The 26184-nt window shown below is 32.8% G+C and overlaps 3 protein-coding genes across 5 annotated transcripts in view; 2 read left to right on the forward strand and 1 right to left on the reverse strand.

The window, feature by feature from the left end:
• LOC146723293 (uncharacterized) overlaps positions 1-566 on the forward strand; it is a 3769-nt gene extending 3203 nt beyond the window's left edge. The window contains exons 7-8 of the mRNA XM_085482655.1: positions 105-455; positions 556-566. Coding sequence (XP_085338781.1) covers positions 105-455; positions 556-566 — 362 coding nt within the window. The remainder of the gene's footprint in view (positions 1-104; positions 456-555) is intronic.
• LOC114934840 (U6 small nuclear RNA (adenine-(43)-N(6))-methyltransferase) overlaps positions 1-10898 on the forward strand; it is a 20197-nt gene extending 9299 nt beyond the window's left edge. The window contains exons 2-7 of one of the 2 annotated variants that reach the window (XM_085482541.1): positions 8144-8249; positions 8554-8770; positions 9025-9165; positions 9275-9632; positions 9819-10017; positions 10133-10898. In XM_085482541.1, the coding sequence (XP_085338667.1) occupies positions 8145-8249; positions 8554-8770; positions 9025-9165; positions 9275-9632; positions 9819-10017; positions 10133-10702 (1590 nt within the window). In that variant the 5' untranslated portion in view covers position 8144 and the 3' untranslated portion in view covers positions 10703-10898. Of the gene's footprint in view, positions 1-7943; positions 8250-8553; positions 8771-9024; positions 9166-9274; positions 9633-9818; positions 10018-10132 lie in introns of those variants that run through there. The other variant, XM_029307551.2, reaches the window with a different exon arrangement.
• Positions 10077-25833, reverse strand: clu (clustered mitochondria protein homolog). Of its 2 annotated transcripts, none has more exons than XM_029307550.2 (17): positions 25405-25833; positions 19300-19577; positions 18571-18993; positions 17936-18302; positions 17474-17610; positions 17003-17283; positions 16793-16919; positions 16308-16482; positions 16009-16211; positions 15748-15892; positions 15347-15552; positions 15049-15255; positions 14804-14902; positions 14232-14576; positions 13712-13984; positions 13342-13467; positions 10077-13241 (listed from the first exon to the last, which is right to left on the reverse strand). In XM_029307550.2, exons 1-17 carry the CDS (start codon positions 25517-25519, stop codon positions 12573-12575), a joined length of 4176 nt encoding a protein of 1391 aa, XP_029163383.2. In that variant the 5' UTR covers positions 25520-25833; the 3' UTR covers positions 10077-12572. The 2 variants fall into 2 exon arrangements, with proteins under 2 accessions (XP_029163383.2, XP_029163381.2); XM_029307548.2 differs by having other exon boundaries at positions 15031-15255.
• Positions 25834-26184: the final 351 nt, after the last annotated feature.

Below are 26184 nucleotides of genomic sequence, written 5' to 3' on the forward strand. Positions count from 1 at the left end.
AATAATTCTTCCATGTGCTTCAACTGGAATTGCAGCCACACTTCTGAAAGGAGGAAGAACTTATCATTCTCTGTTTAAGCTTACAATTCCAATTGATGATGCAGCTAAATCAAATATTAGAGGAAATTCTCAAGCTGCACGAGAATTGATCAATGCCAAATTAATCATATGGGATGAAGTAAGCATGACTGTTGGACATGCCTTAACAGCAGTTGATAAACTTTTCAAGGATTTAATGAAAAATCATCAACCATTTGGAGGAAAAGTAATTTTATTTGCAGGAGATTTCAGACAAAATCTTCCAGTAGTACCTCATGTACACAAAACAGCGATAATTGAATCGACTGTAAAATACAACCCTATATGGAGGAATGTAATTAAGGTTAAATTACAGCAAAATATGAGAACTGCGGAAGAAAAAGAATTTGCAAATTGGTTAATGCAACTCGGAGATGGTAAATTATCAAATACAGATGGACTAAATTTAGACACGATTGAAATTCCACAAGATTTTATATCAAAAGAATCTCTTATTAATGAGATTTTTGGTGATAGAATTACCATGAAAAGGATTAGAGAAAATCAGAATCGAGCGATTCTTTGTCCTAAAAATGAGGATACTTTCAAAATTAATGATGAAATTCTTTGTCTAATGGAAGGAGAAGAAAAGGAGTATCTCTCTATTGACTGTATTGTAAGTGATGATCCACAGGAGCAATTAAATTTTCCAACTGAGTTTCTAAACTCACTAACACCTTCTGGAATGCCAGTTCATCGGCTTAAAATAAAAGTTGGTGCTACAGTAATTTTATTAAGAAATTTAAATACTAAAAAAGGACTTTGTAATGGTACAAGATTTATTGTAACTAATTTGAAAAATAATATAATTTATGTAGAAGTTATAACAGGTCCTGCTCGAGGACAAATTGTCATGATTCCGAGGATAGATTTAATTACAAATGATTTGGAACTGCCATTTAAGTTTAAACGAAGACAGTTTCCTATTCGAGTGTCATTTGCTATGACAATAAATAAATCACAAGGACAAAGTTTAGAAAAAATTGGAATTTATTTGCCACATCCTGTATTTGCTCATGGTCAACTTTATGTGGCATTTTCTAGAGCAACAAAAAGAGAAAGTGTAAAAATTAAAATTGATGAATGTAGCAATCAAGGACATTTAATTGAAGAAAGTGAAAAATGTTTTACAAAAAATGTAATATACAGGGAAATTTTGTAAATTGAAGAATTATGAAATTGTATGAGAGCTAATAATAGCGGGTTAGCGGTGGGTACATTAGAAATAAAAAATAATTGAGTAAAATGTAAAAAAGGATATAATAATTAAGTAATAAAAAAAATATTTAAAGTATATATTAACCAAAATAAATGTTTAAATTTTTTATGGATGACTACTATGTTATCTATTTCTTTCTCCCAGATATTTTATACATAACATTTTGACAAACAACAAATGTGGAAGTAGTTCGCGGTAATACAAAAAAAGAATTAATTTGTTGTGTTAAAACGGATTTAATATAGGCTATATGAGGACCGCGCGGAGCGCGGTCCGAATAGAATGGCTTTGAGGACCGCGCGAAGCGCGGTCCGAAAAGCTAGTAATAATATAAGCACAGACACAGATTAATAGACAGATCGCCAAAGGCCTGCCTAAAGAAGAGACCGCCATCTTCGTGCGATAGACTTTGCCCCTTACCGACACACTTTGCCCCTGGTTCGAGTCCGTGCTAAATTCGTAGACTTGAACCAAAAGACTTTGCCCCTGGTTCGAGTCCGTGCTAAATTTCGTAGACTCGACCAAAAGACTTTGCCCCTGGTGCAAGTCCAGGCTAAATTCGTTTGACATTACCAACAGACTTTGCCCCTGGTGCGAATCCAGGCTAATTGATCATGAGACCAATTTGAGAGATTTGGCCCCCGTTGTGTGTGTGTGTGTGTGTGTGAGAGAGAGAGAGAGAGAGAGAGAGAGAGAATATTTTACATATATGCATATATATATAAAATTTATTAAATATAAAAAATATATTTTTTACACATAAAATGTTTTTTTATTGAAATAATCACGATTTTAAATGTGATATAACACAGTGTTCTAAAATTTTTTAATTAAATTTTTTAATTAAATTTTATTAAAGAAAATTACTTGAAATTTTTTACATTAAGAATTTAAAGGCTCCTTATTCTCTTGTAGAAATTTATCACTACGCCAATTAATCACTTATTTTGAGTATTTAAAATACTATAATATACAGTAATTTAAGTATTCGAAATAAAAGTGATTAATTACTCGAAATAAGTGATAAATTGGCGTTACTAGTAATAAATTTCTATAAGGGTTGAAATAAAGTATAAGAGATAAATAGGCTATATGTGAGCCGTATGCGAAATGTGAGATGTAAGACGCATATTGAAATTTAATTTTTCGATATAACTTTCAAAAATGTACACGAGGTACAAAAAATTAGCTTGGACATTTGTAAGACTTAAAATTGGGATTAATTCTCAATTCTATTAATTAAATTTCGATATAACACACCTTACATCCGCGCACGGCTCACATATAGCCCATTTATTAGTGCAATTTTTAAGTTCCTTATTTTTCAAAGTTCACCTTTTTACGTTATCAAATATTTTTGGTACGTTTTCAAGAATTTTATATTTTTACTTACCGCAGTTTCTTATCCAAATGTAAAATCTTTTATCGCAGTCTATAAAAAATTGAAACAATTTACAATTTTATGATATAATATTATTATTATTACAATTTCTATATATATGCACATCTGTCAAATATCGTGATTTATTTCACATTATTATTATCTATTTTAATAAAAAAAAAAACAAAAACACTTGCAACAATCAAAAATAAACCGCCTGCCGCGAACGGAAAATGCCAAGAAAGCACGCAATTTCCGCGAATCTCGTAATTTTTTTGAAAAATCAACAATTTCAACGAAATTGTAAATTCTTCAAATCACTGCACAAGTATAATTCACAATAATAATTTTCAGTAACTACGATAAAAAATCGTATACTGAAAACCGCAAACGAAAGTGCAATGGGAGTAAGAGTAAAGTCTGTGATAAAATTAATTGGCAATAGAAAATTAATAATTTTCAAATAGAAAAATTTTGAAATTACCGAGGATTTACAAATAATAAAGTAAAAATATTAAATAATTTATGTTTTCGAATTTTGCTCGCAGAGAGGATCTTTAAAACAAGATTTTTAGAAGAGAGGACCTTTAAAATATAAACAGGCAAAAACGTTGGAAAAATTAAAGCGCGCGTTTAAACAGATAAACGCAATGAAATAAATACGCAATTGTTTTTACTTATCGCTGTAAGCTCACAAGCTTCTGACGTGCTATACACTTTTATATAATATATACAAGGTGTCCGGTAACTAACGGACCAATGATTAAGGGCGGATTCTCTGGCCAATTTGGAGACGATTTTTCCTTAGCAAAAATGTTGAGAAGTCAATAATTTTCGAGTTATAAGCGATTGAAAAAAATAGGTTTTTTGAAAACTAAACGTTTTGGAGTTAAAAGTCTAACATAATTACATTCTTCAGTTAATTTCAGGTAGAGTTTACTATAATAAAATTTTAATTTAAGGCTTAGTTATAAAGATACATAATGACAAAGATTGGAAAGTTGTAAAAAATGATGACCTTTTTCGACATTTTCGCTGAGGAAAAATCGTTCCCAAATTGACCAAAGAATCCATTTGTAATCATTGGTCTGTTAGTTACCGGACACCCTGTATATTGGACACGAGTTTCGTTTGTTTCAGATTCTCGAGAGTTGAAGTAGGAACATACGAGTATCATATATATCGTTTGTGACTTGCCGAATGAAAGCAAGACAGAGAGCGAACGAGATGATGAGCTTAATAGCTCATAATGTTACAAATAAATAAATAAAAAATTATAACCTGACCTACTAGTTATTGAATCTTTTTTTAATAAAATGTTTCATTATTATTATCATCTAAGTCTAAGTCGTTTAATTACTTTTTAGTTTTTTAATAATTAATTTAATTTATTCTAGTCATTTTTATATGAGAAAAATAATATCACGTATACGTTTTATAATGAATTAATATATTTCGGGAATCGAATTATATATTCTTAATAATATAAAAGTGTTCAAAAATTATATTTGACTTTTAATTTTAATTATTTTATAGCAAAGAGTTCCGAAATCTCTTACACACATAATGGGGATTTTTTTTATCCATATAATTCGCAATTAAGTATATATGTTAATTATTAATTTTAATAAAATTAAAATTAAAATTAAAGGTCAAATATAATTTTTAAACACAAATATATTAAATTAATTATAAAACGTATACCCATGATAGTATTTTTCTCGTACAAAAATAATTAGAGTAAATTAAATTAATCATAAAAGATTAAAAATTAATTAAAGAATTTAAACTTATATTTTATATAATAATAATAAAACATTTTATTACGTCAAACCGTCGTGAAATAATTAAATAAAATTTGCTAGTTACGTCAAAGTCAAGTTTTCTAAGCTTATAAAACATTTTATTAAAAAAACAGATTCAATAAATATAAGTACATGTTATATATATACTTATATTTATTAAATCTGTTTTTTTTATAAAATGTTTTATTATTATCATATAAAATATAAATTATTTAATTATTTTTTTATTTTTTTATGAGTAATTTAATTTATTCTAGTTATTTTTGTACGAGAAAAATACTATCACGGGTATACGTTTTATAACAAATTAAATATATTTATGTTCAAAAATTATATTTGACCTTTAATTTTAATTTTGTATTTTATTAAAATTAATAATTAACATATATACTTAATTGCGAATTATATGGATGAACAAAATCCCTATTATGTGTGTAAGAGATTTCGGAACTCTTTGCTAAAATAATTAAAATTAAAAGTCAAATATAATTTTTGAACACTTTTATATTATTAAGAATATATAATTCGGTTCCCGAAATATATTAATTCATTATAAAACGTATACGTGATATTATTTTTCTCATATAAAAATGACTAGAATAAATTAAATTAATTATTAAAAAACTAAAAAGTAATTAAACGACTTAGACTTAGATGATAATAATAATGAAACATTTTATTAAAAAAAGATTCAATAACTAGTAGGTCAGGTTATAATTTTTTATTTATTTATTTATAACATTGTGGCGATTACATCGTCACATACTTCCCTGAAATTAATAAGGAAAACACGCACACGAATACGGACACTGACATATACGAAAAGGACAAAGGCACAAATAAATATAAATAAAATATTGCAGACGAGACGAAAGACGAGTAGGACAGAAACAAACAAATAAAATAGATAGAAAATTCGCGAAGTTTCTCGAAGCCTAGCGAAGGGCGTTTTTGAAGTAAGGTATAAATAGAAGATTTTTAAGATGATGAGAGATTCCGTCTTCGACAGTTGCCGCGCACGGACGCATCACGTTTGTTAATCCGAGCGATATACCTATCTGTATTCACACGTACAATTTGCATTGAAGAATATATTCAGTTAATTATAATCGCTGCATAACTTTAATTAATTCCCGCATTGTTCCTTCTAAGCAATCGCGACGCGCGCGAAAGGAGACGCTAAAACATTATGAGCTATTAAGCTCATCATCTCGTTCGCTCTCTGTCTTGCTTTCATTCGGCAAGTCACAAACGATATATATGATACTCGTATGTTCCTACTTCAACTCTCGAGAATCTGAAACAAACGAAACTCGTGTCCAATATACAGGGTGTCCGGTAACTAACAGACCAATGATTACAAATGGATTCTTTGGTCAATTTGGGAACGATTTTTCCTCAGCGAAAATGTCGAAAAAGGTCATCATTTTTTACAACTTTCCAATCTTTGTCATTATGTATCTTTATAACTAAGCCTTAAATTAAAATTTTATTATAGTAAACTCTACCTGAAATTAACTGAAGAATGTAATTATGTTAGACTTTTAACTCCAAAACGTTTAGTTTTCAAAAAACCTATTTTTTTCAATCGCTTATAACTCGAAAATTATTGACTTCTCAACATTTTTGCTAAGGAAAAATCGTCTTCAAATTGGCCAGAGAATCCGCCCTTAATCATTGGTCCGTTAGTTACCAGACACCTTGTATATATTATATTTATAAAAGTGTATAGCACGTCAGAAGCTTGTGAGCTTACAGCGATAAGTAAAAACAATTGCGTATTTATTTCATTGCGTTTATCTGTTTAAACGCGCGCTTTAATTTTTCCAACGTTTTTGCCTGTTTATATTTTAAAGGTCCTCTCTTCTAAAAATCTTGTTTTAAAGATCCTCTCCGCGAGCAAAATTCGAAAACATAAATTATTTAATATTTTTACTTTATTATTTGTAAATCCTCGGTAATTTCAAAATTTTTCTATTTGAAAATTATTAATTTTCTATTGCCAATTAATTTTATCACAGACTTTACTCTTACTCCCATTGCACTTTCGTTTGCGGTTTTCAGTATACGATTTTTTATCGTAGTTACTGAAAATTATTATTGTGAATTATACTTGTGCAGTGATTTGAAGAATTTACAATTTCGTTGAAATTGTTGATTTTTCAAAAAAATTACGAAATTCGCGGAAATTGCGTGCTTTCTTGGCATTTTCCGTTCGCGGCAGGCGGTTTATTTTTGATTGTTGCAAGTGTTTTTGTTTTTTTTTTTATTAAAATAGATAATAATAATGTGAAATAAATCACGATATTTGACAGATGTGCATATATATAGAAATTGTAATAATAATAATATTATATCATAAAATTGTAAATTGTTTCAATTTTTTATAGACTGCGATAAAAGATTTTACATTTGGATAAGAAACTGCGGTAAGTAAAAATATAAAATTCTTGAAAACGTAAAAATATTTGATAACGTAAAAAGGTGAACTTTGAAAAATAAGGAACTTAAAAATTGCACTAATAAATGGGCTATATATATGTGAGCCGTGCGCGGAATGTGTTATATCGAAATTTAATTAATAGAATTGAGAATTAATCCCAATTTTAAGTCTTACAAATGTCCAAGCTAATTTTTTGTACCTCGTGTACATTTTTGAAAGTTATATCGAAAAATTAAATTTCAATATGCGTCTTACATCTCACATTTCGCATACGGCTCACATATAGCCTATTTATCTCTTATACTTTATTTCAACCCTTATAGAAATTTATTACTAGTAACGCCAATTTATCACTTATTTCGAGTAATTAATTACTTTTATTTCGAATACTTAAATTACTGTATATTATAGTATTTTAAATACTCAAAATAAGTGATTAATTGGCGTAGTGATAAATTTCTACAAGAGAATAAGGAGCCTTTAAATTCTTAATGTAAAAAATTTCAAGTAATTTTCTTTAATAAAATTTAATTAAAAAATTTTAGAACACTGTGTTATATCACATTTAAAATCGTGATTATTTCAATAAAAAAACATTTTATGTGTAAAAAATATATTTTTTATATTTAATAAATTTTATATATATATGCATATATGTAAAATATTCTCTCTCTCTCTCTCTCTCTCTCTCACACACACACACACACACACACACACACACACACACACACACAACGGGGGCCAAATCTCTCAAATTGGTCTCATGATCAATTAGCCTGGATTCGCACCAGGGGCAAAGTCTGTTGGTAATGTCAAACGAATTTAGCCTGGACTTGCACCAGGGGCAAAGTCTTTTGGTCGAGTCTACGAAATTTAGCACGGACTCGAACCAGGGGCAAAGTCTTTTGGTTCAAGTCTACGAATTTAGCACGGACTCGAACCAGGGGCAAAGTGTGTCGGTAAGGGGCAATGTCTATCGCACGAAGATGGCGGTCTCTTCTTTAGGCAGGCCTTTGGCGATCTGTCTATTAATCTGTGATATAAGCGTACGCGTATCTATATATTAGCAATTCGATGCCAAACAAACAAATATGGCGTTTTATTTTAAACCTGACACATGACAATTTGCGAAAAAATCAATTAGCTCAAATATGATTAAATGATAATTGTAATTAATCGTATTCAACGAATAAGCAGCTCTTTTCGATTGATATCAGAATGAACGTGAAGAGATATATTCATCCGAGGAATAAATACAAGAAACCGCCCGATTACAAGCAACTCGCGCTCTTGTATCCGGAGTTTCGCGAAATTGCGATCATGGTATGCTATTATATTTTTTGCAATTTACAGGGACTAATATTATGTATGTGTAATAAATATAATATTAGTGCACGTTAATGCGCAGCTTAAAAAAGAAGGCAACATATAATGTGTTTTGTTTAAATGATATATAAAAGTATAGAAGAAAAAGATTTGTATATACATAAACAATTTCTTTTTATTCATTTTTTAAGTAATTTTTGCATTTAAGAGAATATATAAATATAATGTCCTTAGATGGGGCAATGCAAATTGAATGAAATGCCTTTCCTACAGCTTTCTATTAACATTCACATTATTTTAGGACATTACGGGAAAAGTCAGAATTGATTTTCAAAATAAGAAGAGTCTGTGTGTACTTACAGAAACACTTTTGAAGCACGATTTTGATCTACATGTGAGCATTCCACCAAATAATCTGAATCCAGCAATCACTCTGCGCATGAATTATGTTTTATGGATAGAAGATTTGATGAGGCACTTCAAACTGGAAATGGATCAGATCACTGGAATTGACATCGGTAAAAACAAAAATTTTTTTGAAGCACTCCTAAACATAGTTGAAGCTTTCACATATTACATTGATAAAACATAAATAAGAAATTAATATAAGAACAATAAATGAAAAATCATAAAATCAATCACGACTGTAGCAAATATTTTTATAATCCTGTATTTGGAACGTAATGATATTATTTTAGTAGATATCCTATATCCTTGCCTATTTAATGAAACTTTTTTTGAATTGCTTTTTAAATAAATTTATTTTAAATAGGGACAGGGGCAATTTGTATATATGCTCTGTTGCTGGCAAAAGTCTATAGATGTCACGTAATTGGCACAGAAGTGGATAAGAAAAGCGCAAGGCATGCAGAGAACTGCGTAACAAGAAACAACTTGCAAAATTTAATTAAAGGTAAAAACTATTAAAGATATTCTTTCATTAAAAAAAATAACGAGAAACATGCTTAAGATATTAACTAAAGACTTAAATCTACATAATGAGATACTTTTTTTTAATGTAGTAGTTACAGTAAATTCCGATAGAATTTTTAAGGACGCGATAGAAGATGATAAAATTTACGACTTTTCGATGTGCAACCCGCCATTTTTCGAGAGCGATGGCGATGATGAAAAAATCGCGAAAGTTTTGCCGCCGAGAAATGCGCCTAGTGGAAATGATAGCGAATTGAAAACCATGGGTGGTGAAATAGCTTTTGTAACAAAGATGATCGAAGAAAGTATTGATTTAGGAAATCAAATAAAGATCTACAGTACAATGATCGGCAAGAAAATCGATCTGTTCAGTCTCAAAAAACTAATAAGATCGAAAAATATAGAAAACATAACGTGGACGGAGTTCTGTCAAGGTCACACAACACGGTAAATATAAATTAATAAATCATTAAAATTTGCTCATTCAATTTTATTATTAAAATTTTTTGTTTTAATAAGTTATGAGAACAAGTTTGTATAAGCTAATTTTTTAATTAATTATTATTATAGTGTACTAAATTATTTAACAAATGAAGTATTGATTATTGTAATTAAAATTACATTTGTTAATAGATGGGGTTTGGCTTGGAGCTTCTTACCGAAAAACATTGTAGATCTGAGTAGTGCACCTGTAATCAGAAAAAGTGGAAAATCCATCATACAGTCTTTAAAAAAAGATTCTAAAACTTCGATAACATTTCCTATTAATGATAAATTTTCTTGTATGGAGGATTTAATCAGTTTTTTGAAAACAACAATAGAAGAATTAAATGTAATTATTTCTTCTAGCTGAATTTATTGATTATATAACTAATTAAAAATTATATATAATTTAAGAGTTTTGTCAATTTTAATTAACTTTAATTACATTTTTTATATTACAACAGATTAGTTTACAAGAACTGTCCATTCCTGAAGACAGTGTCGACTGTTGGTCGGGTCGAATAATTGCTAGAGAGAAATCGTGGGAACATGCGCGCAGGAAACGACGTTTAGCGCAACAAGAGATGAAATTGAAAAGAGTTAAGGATGAAGAATGTATTGAAACGAATGTAGAAAAAATTTCGACATCTATCATAAAAGAACCTAATGATATTGAGCAAGCTAATAAACATTCTTTTGATCAAACGTCAACAGTTAGGGCCAAAAATGAAGAAAGTTCTCATAAAAAAGTACTTGAAGGTGTACCTTTGCTTACTTGTAAGCTCTGGATTGAAACTGAAAGCTCGAAATACGAAGAGACAATTGTTCAGGATGATGTATTCAGGATATGGATGATATTTGAAAATGGAAGTGATGGTTTAAACGCATTACAGTCATTACGACAGTATTTGATAAACAAATTGGATGTAAGAGAAAAGATTCTTAACAATTCATCAAAATCTGTTAAGAAAAGGAAAGATAGGAAAACGAAAAATTCTAACAAAGATATCACTATTCCATTGGAACAATTATAGTATTGAATAGCAAAGATCTGTTTGGATAATAAGCAAGACCTGTAGAAAGATTCGAAAATGTTTAAAGTAGAAGCTGTTATACTTATAAAACGATTTATTTCATGCAACATGTTAAAGTCTGCTGTAACAGGATGATATATGTAAATCAAGTTTGTAACTTTTTTTGTGTATAATATAATAAACCTTATGATTATTATACTCTTTTTTTTTTTTATAGTACAATTTCTCTAACAAGTGCAGTATACTAATTTATCATTATGATTATTATTGCAATGCGAAAATGAATCTGTTCGAGGCAATAGCAATCGACGCTTCATCGACGATTGATCGATCTCTTTCACTAACTGCGAAAAAAATGTTGATGCTCTCTCATCTAAGGCCTAAAATGTTTCGCTTAAAATCTACAAAAACTGAAACAGAATAATTGGCGCTATTTCGATAATTAAAAACGCGTTTTTTTCTACTATCACTATTGTATATTAAATTATCAATCGCTATATCGTCGACCAAACCGCGACAAGAAATTTCGACTCCGGCCGCGGATAGATCCGCAGAACAAGCGAGATAAACAAAAATTAACATTAACAGCACGGTAACAATTGTGTTTCTCGTTTACTTACGACTCTAATTGCGAAACTTGAAATCTACTACTACATCGATCGCGGTGATTTGATTAACGATCAATTATTGTGTCCTTATGACGAACATTGGAGGTAAATAATGCTATTCTTATTATCACTGTCGAAACTGAGAGTAAAGAATATACATTGTAATTTAGTTGTATACTTTAAAAATAAAAACCTAATATGATTCAATAATATTCGAAAAGAGGAAGCACTTTCACGCGATTGCTGTAATGACCGATGTAAGGTGATGATTATATGCATGAGTTTGGATATCGTGGTGCTTTCTTTCTTTTTTTATCGATGGCGACTAGACCAATGATGACAGTGAAGGCCAAAAAAGGACGTGATGACACAAAAAAGATTAATAAAACACACGGTATACATAATAGAAAAAAAAATAAGACAATTTTCAAAATTTACAAGAAATTCGATCGATTTTCCAACATTAACAAATTGTTTCATCGAAATAACAACTGATAAGCGTTATATCACCTTCGTCATTGGGACGCACTAGCGGGTCCTGGGGGAGGAGGGGGTTAAACCTCCCTTGCAAATTAAAACAATTTATTGTTGAGTCTTGAGTAAAAGCTAAGCATGAAACAAAAAATATTAATTAAATAATTTCGCAAATCCCCTCCCCTCCATAATCGACGTCAGGATCCGCTAGTGTTGGGACGAATAACTTGAACTCTTAAAAAAAGAAAGAAAAAAAAAAATATATATATATATATATATATATATGATCGCGCACAAGTGTGAAGAAATCACATTGCTCTTTGATTTTGTGATGCGAAGACGGCACAATACCTCTTACATCTAAGACGCTCGCATTAAAGATTGCTTTTTAAGCGACATGGCACTTTCTTATCTTCTTGTTATATACATTTGGTATAACAAATAAGTGTGCGTTTTTCGTGTAAAAATTCAATCTTTCGCGCGAATGTGTAATGTATTCTTTTCTCTTTTTTCGTAAACACCATCGACGACAACATTGTTTTGCATCTCGTCTCTTTTCGAGAGTCTCCAACTATTTATACGATATAATGAAACAGAGTGCAAGTATCAAATATATATATTGTATACATACATATACATGCAGATATCATATGTATACCCTATATATACTGTACACGTAACAATCCTCGCGCGAAATTGTTTCCACGAGGAGAGGGACTAGGGCTCAGAAAAAGAGAAAGGAAAGACTATCGTTCGTCACTATCGTTCGTCGTCAACGAGCGAAGAGTTCAGCTCTCCGCTGCTACGACTGGTTCCAAGCTACCGGCTTTGCTAGTTTCCAGATTATTTATCTCTGTCTTTTCTTCTTCGATCGTCTCGACTTTCTTCTCTATCGTCGTACATATCTTCTTGATCTCCTTGTCGTCTTTCTTTACGTCCTTTTCGATCTTGATGACCTCGCTACTATCCAATTGCGACTGTTCCTTCTGCCGTTTTTCGATCTCCGCTTTAAAGTTGTCGATGTCTTGTTGACTAATTTGCACGAAAAGGATGCCATTGATGACGTTGAGCATGTCTAACACGGAACCCATGCTAGGCGGCTGTACCTGAATGGGTGGCAAGCTCACGCCTGACTTGCCCGTATAGATCTCATTCATCTTCTTTTGCAATACAACCGCCTGCTGAGTCAGGTGACGTAGACAATCGCTGCTTTCTTTCGTCTTCTCATGTTCCTCGCCTAGTTGTTGCTTGTAGATCGCATACGTCTCCTTCTCGTTGTTCAGTGCCGCCCGGAAATCACCCATACATGACTGCGTGCGTGCCACCAAATGATAAGACACCGCAACTTTGAGCGAACGCGAACCGTGATAACGTAAATTGAGAGCTAACGCGTGTTCCAGGAAGCGCAGTGACAATTCATATTCACCGACCGCGTGTAAGATCAACGAGATGTTGCTCTGAAAGAATCAATTTAAAGACAATTTAAAATGTAAATTTATATAAGAGTTATGTGCTCTCTCTTTAAGTAGTGATACTAAGAAGAATTTTTAGACTTACATCGAGCAAGGCCACTTCCGGATGATCCTCGCCGCAGACTAGTAATGCCAAATAACGTGCTCTATACAGTAATCTTAATGACACAGATACTTGGCCATTGGCAAAGGAGTATAAGGCGAGATGTATCTATATAGAGAAATATGATAAATTATTAATACATTGTTAAAGAACTAAATATTCTATTTACTTATTAATATTAGTCTACATTTTTTATATATTTATGTATATATTTTAATTTATTATAGTGTATATTATTTCTATAATGTAATCCACATACAACACAAAGATAATTATTCTTTTATCTTATGCTATCATCATTTGAATTATAAATAATAAAATTTTGTGTTTTAAAATTATTGATATAACTTACGTATTCTGTGATGGTGTACGGATGATCAATGCCGTTGACCCTCTCTGACATAAGAACTGCCTTTTGTTGAGTAGCGAGTGCCTCTGCATGATCGCCCATTATATAATTCAGTCTCGCTAACATTCTGAGGCACTGTGCAATTTCAGGATGCATCGCACCATAAACATTATTCAGTAGATTCAGTGCTTCGCTAATTAACTCATATCCATCCTTTAAGTATCCTTGCTGAATTTTGCTTTGACCGGTTGTGTAAAAATTATACGCATCACTAGCCTGAAAAAATCAATTAAGTTTAAATTAACTTATTTTGTGTAAGAGAGAGCCTATCATTTTTAACTTGAATAAAAATTCATTTCTTTTAACTTCAACTAAATATTAGTTTGCATTAAAAAAATTTTTTTTCTTCTAGGATTAATATGTTTTAGCTATTTGAATTATTTCTCTAAATAAATTGATGTCTTCTAAAATTTCAGAGTTATTGAATTGTCTTATATTTATTCGCTCCAAATCAACAACTTACTCTAGGATTGATATGCTTGACGACAGGAAAAATGTTCAGTATGTCATCCTCGAAAAATGTCGATCGGTTTTTGTTCTCGAAGCTGTACTCGCGCAGCAGTATTTGAATACCAGTCTTGATGCAAAAGCTACGCAGCAGCGAAATCTTTTGCAAATGGAAGTGCTCTATCGTGACGTCCAGAGACTCCGGGCTCGGTGTTTCCCAGTCATAATAGGCCTTCAAATCACCTTTAATTTGTTGCCACAATGATTTAGGCGTTAACGATGCCCACTCTACTTCTGATTGTTGCGGCCCATTATTTCTACCTTTGCGTTTGTTGCGGCGTTTCGCAGTTTTGCTTTGAAGCTGATACAGAAAATTATATCTAATAATTTAATTATGTACAGAAAATTATAACTAATAATTTAATTATGTAGAAAATATAATCTTTCTCTACTAAAATAATTGTTTCTATACTCTTGATTATTTGTCAACTTGTATTTAATAAAATTTTGACTCTATCGCGCAATTATTATATTGTGAAAGAATTAATTTCGCAATTAATTATAAGTATAACTTGCATATGAACTAACTTCTTCTAGATTTTGTTGCGGGTGTATTATTTGCGCCGAAGACAGGAAACAATTCAAAAAGTGGCTGACAGCTGCAGACAGACCCATCAGTTCCGTACCCTGAAAAATAGACATGTTTGTACAATTTTGTTTTACAATACATATTGAGAAGATGTAAGTTTATATTTGACAAGATAGATAAAATAAATAATTTTATATCTGACCAATTTAAGAGGTTGTATACATACACGCACATACACACACACCTGCATGTAAGAGGTGAAAATGTGTTTGGCCGATCGAAGAATCAGTTCGGATACAGCGATACGATTAAGATATTGTAGTTGCGGCACTGCTGCTAACATGGCCGCTAATTTACCGAGATAACGAACGTTAATGCCTCTACCGTGGAGAGCCTCCACCAACGTACTACCATCCATCGCAGCTGCTGTGTGGTCCAAGCACTCTCGTATCTAAAATAAGAATTTAAAATTAAGATAGAGAAATACAATTAAATATATTAAATATTAATTGAAGAAAATTTAAGTACAACTTTGAACTTACGAACGTAGGTAGCTGCACTGTAAGTAAGAAATCCGCGGCGTCCTTTACTAATTGCTTCTGTTTTTTTAGATCGACGCCATTAAAGTCCGGATGTTTAACGCCAGGAGAGAACACATCTGGATTGAATCTCACATCGAATTCGGCATCTCGCAGACTGCCCACCGCCGCTGCAGCTCTTCGCACTATCTCCTTGGTACTCTCTTCTACTATAATTCAAAGGTAAAATTTTTTACAAAATTAATTTACTTTTGTAACTATTTCTTTATCATTTTTATTATCAAATCTTTTTTCCTTTTTTTCTAATATTCACATACATATTCATTATTAAATAAATAAAAAATAAATTTCTTATTGATATCAATGCTAAAAGGATTTCTTCCTTTGTATATTCGAATACATACGTTCTTGTTTCTCGCCGCCTGTAATCGAATCAGTGATGCTCTCGACGATCTTTTTAGCTTCGTCAGCCTCTATCAGCGATTGGGTGCAATCCTCTTTGTTACTATCCACAGTCGCAATGGCCATTGAATCCTCTTTTTTATCCTCCTAAAATGAGAATAATTAATTCTTATCATTTCCTATAACTATTATTTCAAATTGTCCGTAATATTTTGAGTAATATATATAAAAATTTAAAAAGCAACAAGGAGAGAAATGTTTACTTTGGCAGTTGTTTCTTTTTCCTTTTGAGATCTTCTAGCTGATGTGAGCTGCTGAAGATGAACGGCCGCGTGCTTAATGAATTGAACATATCTTGCCTCAACAAACGAATCTATGAGCTCCTGACGCAGACAGGCTAGTCTATGTTTATGTTCCACCGGAAAACCTAAGGCTCGCGCTTCCTTGCTTAGCTCCACACCTTCCACTGAATGAAAGAAATAATTTAGAAAAATAAAGCGCATATACTCATAAACAATCTCATTTGTAGGACCTTCATAGAATCAGTTGTTCTTCGACTTACATTTCAAAAAATTCACGTCGGGCGGGAAAGTCCTTAATAGGTCCAGCACATAATGTCGTGAATCATTACCAATGATACCCTTGCACTCAACACTGCTGCAAAGTTCGATCTCTTCGCCAGCATCGTTGATCACTTTATGAGGAAGAATCTTTAGCTGTTGACCAGCTTTATTCAGCTAAATATTGAGCATCAAAAATACTTGAGTTTCAAAGTTACAACAGAATTATTTACATAACAAAATTATTGTAACGAGAAAAGAAATTGATCAAGATATTTTTAACAAAAATTAATTACATATATATATATAAAATTTAAAATAAAATTAATTAAAATAATAGAAATTTATTAATAATTCTTTTATTGCTTTTAAATTATCAACACAAAAAAGATAAGGAGAATCTATATTATTTTCATCGTTATTATATATTACTATTTTGTTTTTATTATCACTATATATAAATTTTATTCATATATTCTGTTCTTACCAATTCAAGGTACTTGGGATGCGTGAGAACTGTCTTTCCAAAGTCGATAGACCCATAGACCACTGATTGTTCCTGTTCACGTTCTAGTATACCCGGTATGATAGATTGCGCAGTAACGCGATAGCCTCTACAAAAGAAAGATCACAAGAAACAAACTATTAACTTAAAGAATCAATAACAAAACTTTAAACAGAATCCAAAAAAACACACCTGTAATCGATAACAACCGTGCCGAGAGTATAAAGACCGGGCAAGTCCACGGCTGCATATACCCGAACACCTTGTAGATCGTTGCGAGGCGCGACAAAAGCTGCAGCGTCACCACCCAACTCTTTGTAATGATCGCGTACGTCGAAACCAAGCGAAAAGAAAATGTTATTCCAGATAAACATCTGCATCTTGGCTTCCTCGCCGGGATTGATCGCCATTACACTGCCATCAATCACTGCCATCGCTCCACGAGTCGCGGCGGCCACAAAATCGCTGTGAACCTAAATCATTTAATGAAAAGAAAATTGATTAGATTAGAATTATTATTCATTATTAAAATTACTATAGATAAAAATTAGCGTTACTAAATTGTTATTTTAATTTTATTATATTATTATACTATTTTATATTGGATGTTAATATAATATATAATTGCATTGTATATTAATGTGTGTGAGAGACACAACGTACCTTGAAAATAGCACGTTCCCGTAGCAATCTCTCAGGAAGATTTTTACGTGGTAATTCCCTCGTAGTTTGCAATTCTTCGTTCCAATCGCGAGTTTGTCCTGGGATGTGTTCTTCGTATCCCAATTTGGAGGAGAAAGCTAGGATAAATAAAAGAAAATTGATTATTTGATTTAATCAGTATAATATAATTTATTTAATTCACTATGTCTCCTATAAACAATTATCCATTAAGATCTCCAAATAATTAATATTAATTTATTTATACATGTGTATACATGTGTATAATGTTTTATTTTAAATAAAAATTTATAATATATAATCAGCTCTTGCTATTAAAATTTTTTATCGTAAAACTAGTACTATATGCCCTAATATTCAGGTATATTCAGATTCTGATTATGGATTGTCCTTTTTTATTATTGAATAGAAAAAGTTCTTTTTTTATTTTACTTTAAAACTTACTGTCTTCCGCGCGAATGGCGTCGATGGTGTGCTCGATTGTCGGTGCACTCCAGGCATATAGTTGATAAGGCGTTGCCACTCGCTCGAAAGGATGCCTTAGAGTCCTGCGTCGTTGCATTGCGGCAAATCCTCGTTTAAAGGCCGGACTAAGTTGATTTAAGAGCTCAATCAAACTGTGGCATAAGTGACTAGGTGTAGCTGGTTTAGGATTGAACACTTCTTTGGTCGACTGATTAACGAAGAAACCTCTGGCGCATGCGGTTAAATAATACTGCTTGTCCTCCAATGTGACCACGTGCAGATATATCAGATCACCGTGAAGCTTTCTGTGGCCAGGCGGTGGATTCCATCCTGACGTCGTTAGGACCTAAAAAATGCAAAAAGTTTAAGTTTGATTTGTCCCTCTTTCTATCCTTCAAATAAGAATCCAGTTTTAAATACTTTAAATGTAAGAATTGATTGTTTAAGTATCCTTGAATATCTTTCGCATGATTTGACATTGCTTTGAGTAAACTTGACAAACTAGAATATGTATGTATCAGAAAAAGGTCACAATTTGATATAATCAATTCATTACTCCTTTCTTTTTTTTTTAACAATTAAGTTATTAATAAACTAATTAAAAAATTGCTAACTTTTAGACACGGCGGACACTTTTGCTCCTTCATCTGCGGCTGGAGAGGAAACAAGGGCCTGTCCTTACAACCGGGTATGATGTAATCGGGCGGCGTACAATCGACTGAATCTGCTCGATTCTTCTTCTTCTCTGTAATATCGCCGTTCGTAACAGCATTGAGAAACGATAGACTGCTGCACTCGACGCCATTGTAAGCGTCTGCGGGATCCACAGACTTGAGAAGATCGCGCACATGTCGCACGTGTATGCGCGCCTCCCGCATCGTATACGGCTCTTCCACTACCTTGATGATCGAACCGTCCTTCAGGCCCTCAATATTCTTCAGCTCGGCGAAGTTATCCAATGTGTTGCCATCCAGCTGCAGTGAAAAGCATGTGCGGTGGCACGTGTCTTCACGGTCCATGAGTAGCTGATGGATTTCCTATAAAAAAAAAATTTTTTGAGTAAAAATATCAAATTTTAAAAATTTGGTATCAATGAAAGTATATCTTAAAAATTTCACCATAAATTTAATATAAATATAATGTAAAATAATAAATATAAAATAATATAGTAACACAGACAACTGATTAATAAGATAAATACAAAGGAAGGAAATACAAAATCTTGGAAGACGATCCATTAATAAAATAATAAAATAATTTATTATTAAATAAAATATAAATGATATTCTTCTCTGTCAGACAGTGTATGGACAACAATATTTCATCAAAAAGCGAACAATTACCTGCACAAGCTCCATGCTGGAGACCTGTATGTCGAAAGGATCAGAACCCGGGCTGACGATCTTGACGGTGAAGCCCATATCCTGAATGAAGACGACCTCCTGCTCATTCGAGGGATCCTTCTCCTTATCAGCAACATCTGCTTCCTTCTCGTTCCCGTCATTGTCCTTATTGTCCTTCTCCTTCTCGCTTTCCTTCGTCGCCTCGACTTCTCCCTTTTCCACAACATTCTCCGGAGCAGAACTCGTGCTTCCACTCTCCTCTGTTTCCTGCTTCACCTCTGAAAATATAATTCATCATCTATAAGAAACAATTTCGCAAATTATTTTATAAACTTATATCTATTGTGATAAGGATCTGTTAAAATTATTAATGTATCAATTTACACATGTGATTTTTATCGAAGTTTGTATCTTTATGATCTAAAGCGTCATCAGAAAGTTACATGGTAATAAAAAAGCGCGTTAAATTCAATTTTCTAATATTTCTCTAATAGTAATTTTTCTCTAAGTTTATTTTAAAATATAACATGCATAGATTTACATAAAAACTATTCCATATATTTCATGATAAAGAATCGTACCATGTACATAAAACATAATTTTAATTGCAAGATAAGAATCAATTAATCAGATTGAGAATAAATTATAGACTAATACATAAATTAGAATTGACACTAAATTACAGAATAATACATAAACTCGCTTTCGCCCTGACACTGAATGGGAGTTGCAACGCGTTCACGAAAAAGATATAAATACATCGTAGTCTCCGAGTGGTCTCATACTGTCGGATGCGCTTTCAAAATGCACTCTCTCGACATTCACCAATGCGTTTACAAAATAAATAGTACACACCGAAATGTCGTCCTATTTATGGATATCGGAACACATGTTTATTTTATGCATCCATTTTGAAGCAGCAAAAAAGATTTGCGTCAGAAATATGCCTATTGCATCATAAGGGAACAATAATCTCATTGAATTTTCTTTTCTTTTATTACAAAAATATTTAACACTCTCGACTTGATAGAAATGCATCTCTTTTAAATAAAAAATTCCTAAACTAACGTTCAACTAACGCATGACAGAAAGAACAATTTTATACAGGTAATAGAAATTAAAATTTTGCGTTTAGATAAGCAAATATATTGTAGACCTCGTTGTCGACGATGGTTGATGAATTGCATGATTGATAAGAAAACTGTTCTATAATTTAAATGCTAAAAATTAAATAGAATTCGAAATAGAAATGTTTACTGCGACTAAAAAACGAATGAAAAATTGTATAAATTTAACTCTTTTTATGCGTTTAAGAATATTTTAGATTACATGATAAATTAATGATGTAATGTGTTTATAAGTCTCACAACTAGCATTATCTTTGATACTAAGATAATATTTTAGGATTTTAAATATTTGTGCGTAATTTTTTTCACGTTTTTTTTCAGTAACACATACATAGTTTACTCGGCTGTTTTATCACCGTGTTATCGATATACCCTTCCACTGTCACTCTGTGTAGAATTATTGTACTCCTGTTACAACGCGGGTATGTAATTGGATGCAGATAAGACATCTTATCACAAAATAAGTGTGAGAAAGGTCTGTAAATACGGGGAGAAAACCGCGATAATTGTACATCGCAGAGAAGTCTATTTCTGAAATAACAACATATGTAGAATGTGTCGTAGAAAAATGTCACACATTTTAAAATAATGCTTCCTTGGAAGGAAAATTTATAATCGCGTTTATATATTAATCTTTCTATTTTTTAAAGTATAACAACTATAATTTTACTGCAAATAAATGTTATCTTGTTAAATAAAAAAAATTAACTTCGCAGAAAATTTTGCATATCATCATGAACGCTTTTCGATAACTAAAAAAATAATAAGTTATTACTTTTATCTATGCTATTAGTTACCGTATATAGTAAAGTCTCGCAACAAAAAGTTATTAAGATAAGACGAAAGGTAACTCGGTTCGCAATAACTGACAAATGGAGTGAGTTAAAAAATCAACGAGCTCTATGAGGCGAGACCATACGGCACGATGTTATTATTAATAACAATTATCACTGATAAGCGCAATATTTATGCATCTGTCGCTAAAGCGGAGCAAATTGATGAATGGCATCATCGATTTCATTCACGCTGTAGCGCGAAAATGACTTTAATATCATTAATGAAACGTTCACAGTTGAAGAATTATCAATCCTCGTGAATCGCCACGCTTTTCTTTCTTCGCCATTAAATCGCAGATTAATTTGATTGATTCACGACACGATTCCTGATCGCATCGATATGGTATCGTATCATCTAATGACCCTGGAAAAAATGAGAAAGCGATCGATTATTCGCGTCCTTAAACGATGATATGTTTTTGATGACCATTTTATCAATTTTTCTCCGATAATTTTCTTCCGAATTTATATATATATATTCATATTAAAAATAAAACTTAAAAAATCTGTATGTATTATTTAATTAAAGACTTTTTTAAATATATAAAATAAATTAAGAAAAACGTATATTTTGTAAAAAGATATAGATAATTAAAAACTAATATGTATATAGAAATTTAAAAGACTTCTAATTTTACATTTAATTTAATTAACTTGTTTTTCACATTATTTACAGTTTTACTATATATGATCTTTTCAAAATTCGAGTCAAAGAGCTAGGAAATAGATATGAAAAGTAGATATGAACTAACGAGGCCTCGAAGATAGATATGCAATAGAAGAATGACTATATATAGTATTTACAGCTAAATAGAGTATAAAGATATAGATAATTAAAAACTTATAAAACTGTAAAAAGCTATAGATAATTAAAAACTTATATGTATATAGAAATTTAAAAGACTTCTAATTTTACATTCAATTTAATTAATTTGTTTTTCACATTATTTGCAGTTTTACTATATATGATCTTTTCAAAATTCGAGTCAAGGAAAATAAATATGAAAAATAGGTAACTAACGAAACCTCGAAGATAGATATGCAATAGAAGAATGACTATATAGTATTTACAGCTAAATATAGAGTGCAAGCGACGGGTTTACCGTACGAGAGTTATGCGGGTTCACGACGAGTTGGAGACACGTGAAGAGGATCGATTTAAACACGCGAGCTCAAAGGTGAAAGTACGAGTTTTAATCGTACTGCAATCGACGCCAGTTAGCTGGACTCAATTGTCATCAAGGGATGTTTGTTTGATGTAGAACACCGTGCAAAACGGTACATAATAGCCGGCGCTGATAACCCCTGTTATCAATAGGTCCTTCTTTCTTCATTGTCATTCCACATCACAATTGTTTCCTCGATACACATGAATGAGAATGCACTGAGACAAAGGTTTTCTCTTTTTCGCTTTTTATTAAGCTTGAAGATTTACTGATTATGGATAGACTGATTTTCGTCCAGTCAAGTTCTTCGAATGCTCCAGATTTTCTGGTGCAACTTTTAATCTTTTATAATTTTTACATTTTTTATATTATAAAATTTCGTTATTATATATGTATATATAATATATATATTGCTGTTTGTGAAAATTGCAACACATGAAAGAATAATGATATTAACTGTGTTGCAATTTTCACAAACAGCAGTGTATTACTAGACTTTGGATTATATGCAAATTGCTTATTTGTTACTTTTGCAATTCTAAGAGAGCATTAATCTACAAAAAGCATTATACTAAAATGTTAATTAATTGAAAACATGGTAATATGTTCACATTATTAATGTTCTCGTAGAATATGCAAAAAGTAGCAAATGTGCAATTTACATATAATTAGAAGTCTAATATAAAAATATAATATATATTATATATAAGTATATATTTATATTTTATATATTTTATATATATATATATATAAAATATATATTTATATATTTATGTATACATATATGTATATATATAAAAGATATTGGATTTTTAAGCATTTAAAATTTTAAAATAACGCAAACCATAAATTTTTTCGAGCCGATCATTAACACGTGCTTTTCATCAGTTCCACATCTTGTTGAGCAAAGACATCCCTTGGAGAGAAAGTCTATACCTTTCGAAAATACACATCCCCATCAATCAAAGTCAATCCTTAGAAAAGAAGCACGTGTTCCGTTATTTCGTTTCCTCCTTCTGTTGCATCAATAAAAGAAGAACAAATAGCGACAGAAAGATTAGAGAAATGATTTGCCCTCTCGTATGAAATCGATGAGAGTCGTTGAATTACTTTGTACTCAAGGACATCGGTTAGTTCATTTCAAAGACCGATCTTACGTTGAACCGAAGCATCTGCTGGGCCTCTTATTAGAATATTCTTTTATTCGTCTCGACCGTAGATTGACGTCACTCGCAAGTATTAATGTTGCATCATACATACGTCGTTGTTTATCCTAGAACGTTGCATTTATCCCGAAGTATTATGCTCAGATTGCGAAACTTGTTACATTCGTCGACGTTAAATTTCACGTCGATATTTCGCATCGCAGACATTATCATCTTAGACGACGATGTTGCGTCATATGGTCGCCTTCTTCGTCCTAAAAATCGAGATTTATTTTAAAAATATCGACATTACACAAATGACATTTTTACATCGATTAAGAAAAAGAACCTGATCTGAATTTGCATTTGCGACACGAGCATAATTGGAAATAAAGTGTTACGTAAACGCGATCGGAGCACGTGTGTGCGTGCGTTTAATCTTCGTCTCGCAACGAACCATAGGTAGATAATCATAGTAACGAGTCCGTAGATAACCATTAGCCCTTTCTTAAAAGGACCGAAGAAACCTTGAAGAATGTTCTCTATATCTAGACATTTAATTATCGCTGATCGCTGCGTGATGTGCTTTATTTGGGATCCTGACTGCCAATTGACAAACAAGGAAATCCCTGAAATTTTTCACTTCAAGTATCTCTTGTTAATTTTTAGAAATTTATATTAATTTTAAAGGCGATGTATACTTATTATATATTATACATTATATTGTTTATATATATATTTATATTATTTATACATGTTATACATTATATTATTTTGTTATATTACACAGATTAATTGTATGACAAATGTAGAACAAAAAATTCTATTCTATAATTTTCTATTATTTTATCTACCAAAGTTATCTTGGGATATGAAATATCTTGGAAAGGTAAAGCGACTCGAGGTCGAAGATCTCGATGAATCCTTCGCCGAATAATTTCGACAATATTTTAAATAAACACACTGAGCTTCTTCTCGAAAAATATTCCGCGAATAACTCGACAATTCGAAAGTGTTTATCACTTGCATCTTAATGAGCATTTTTTTTCGACATTTGAATACTTTCACAAATTAGTTGGAGTATAAGTTTGTCCTTCTATTAGTACCTCTTTCGAGAAAAGTTATCGCGAGGAATTATTTCAGCTACACGAATTCATCAAAGATGGGAGCAAAATAGAAATCCGAATAAACATACACGTTCAACATTCCATTCGGATGATGAAAAGAGGGGTGGAAGGGAGGAAAGACGTGCTTTCACGAGAACTGGAATGACTGGTCGCACTTGAGAATCTACTCGATGAAACAGAACGAGCCAAGATTATCCCAATTAATCAATGAAACGCGTTTACTCCGAGAGTAAATCTCGGAGCGCGCAACCCTGAAGAAGATTCGTTCGTTGGCGCCGCGTCGCACGTCTTCTGCTAGACCCTACTCCCTCCCCCATTTTTCCTCTCCCACCATCGATGGGCGACTCACATGACCCCGTGCGTTGAGATTCGCGCAATTCGCGAGGTTACGTAACGCGCCTCGCGCTCTCGTTCTCTCTCTCTCTCTCTTCATGTCACTATCTGTCTCTCTTTCTCCTTCATCCCCCTCGTTCGATCGAGGCCGGCTTTGCGCTCGACGCAGCTGACGAAGGACGAAAATGAGAGAGAACCTCGTCGACGACGTCGTCGACGAGGATACGGGACGCGACGTCGTCCTCGTCGGGGATTACATAACTGGGAGCGAATTGAAAAACGGGAGAGGAACTTTTTTCTCACGCGCGATTAACCTTAAAAAGCATCACGGCCAGCCTCGTGCATCGAGGATGCACGTCGCCGATACTAACCGGTCGTTTTCGCAGCCTCGTGATCCTGCTCGCCATTCAGCAACGGGATCGTTGAATTGCCGGTGTCCCTCTCGGACGTGTCGATCTGCGCGCCGACTGCCATTTCCGCGACCATCTAGACGACGACGACGACGACGATATCGATGAGGACGAGGAGGAAGAAAACGATGTAATTAAGGACGGGGTGTAGATAGATGTGCACGAGCCTTCCTCTTCAATTATATGTCTTCCGATTTTGCCTCCGCAGTTTTACGCGAGACTCCTCTTCTTCGCACGTCCTTTCGCTCCTTCGCTCGTCCTCGTTCCGATTTATCCGATCGCGCGCGCACGCACACCCTTTTGAATCGTCCGTTCGGTGCCGACCGAGACGGAGAACGACGACGACGTCCGACTTTTTCACGGGGCGACGCACTACTCGAGCGCGCGCGGTCCGCACGTGTGTTTCGAACAGGGTACAAGGCCTGCGGCGTGCCTGCGATTGGCCCGCCTGCGCCAAGCGCTGATTGGTCCGCCGCCCCCGGCCACCCACGTGCCGCTCTAGGGAGGATTGGTGCTTCAGGCTCGAGCATGGACACACAGATCGCCAAAGGCCTGCCTAAAGAAGAGACCGCCATCTTCGTGCGATAGACTTTGCCCCTTACCGACACACTTTGCCCCTGGTTCGAGTCCGTGCTAAATTTCGTAGACTTGAACCAAAAGACTTTGCCCCTGGTTCGAGTCCGTGCTAAATTTCGTAGACTTGAACCAAAAGACTTTGCCCCTGGTTCGAGTCCGTGCTAA

The sequence above is a fragment of the Nylanderia fulva genome, unplaced genomic scaffold (assembly GCF_048542155.1).
Source record: "Nylanderia fulva isolate GAGA-0341 unplaced genomic scaffold, ASM4854215v1 Scaffold21, whole genome shotgun sequence".
Lineage (NCBI taxonomy): Eukaryota > Metazoa > Arthropoda > Insecta > Hymenoptera > Formicidae > Nylanderia > Nylanderia fulva.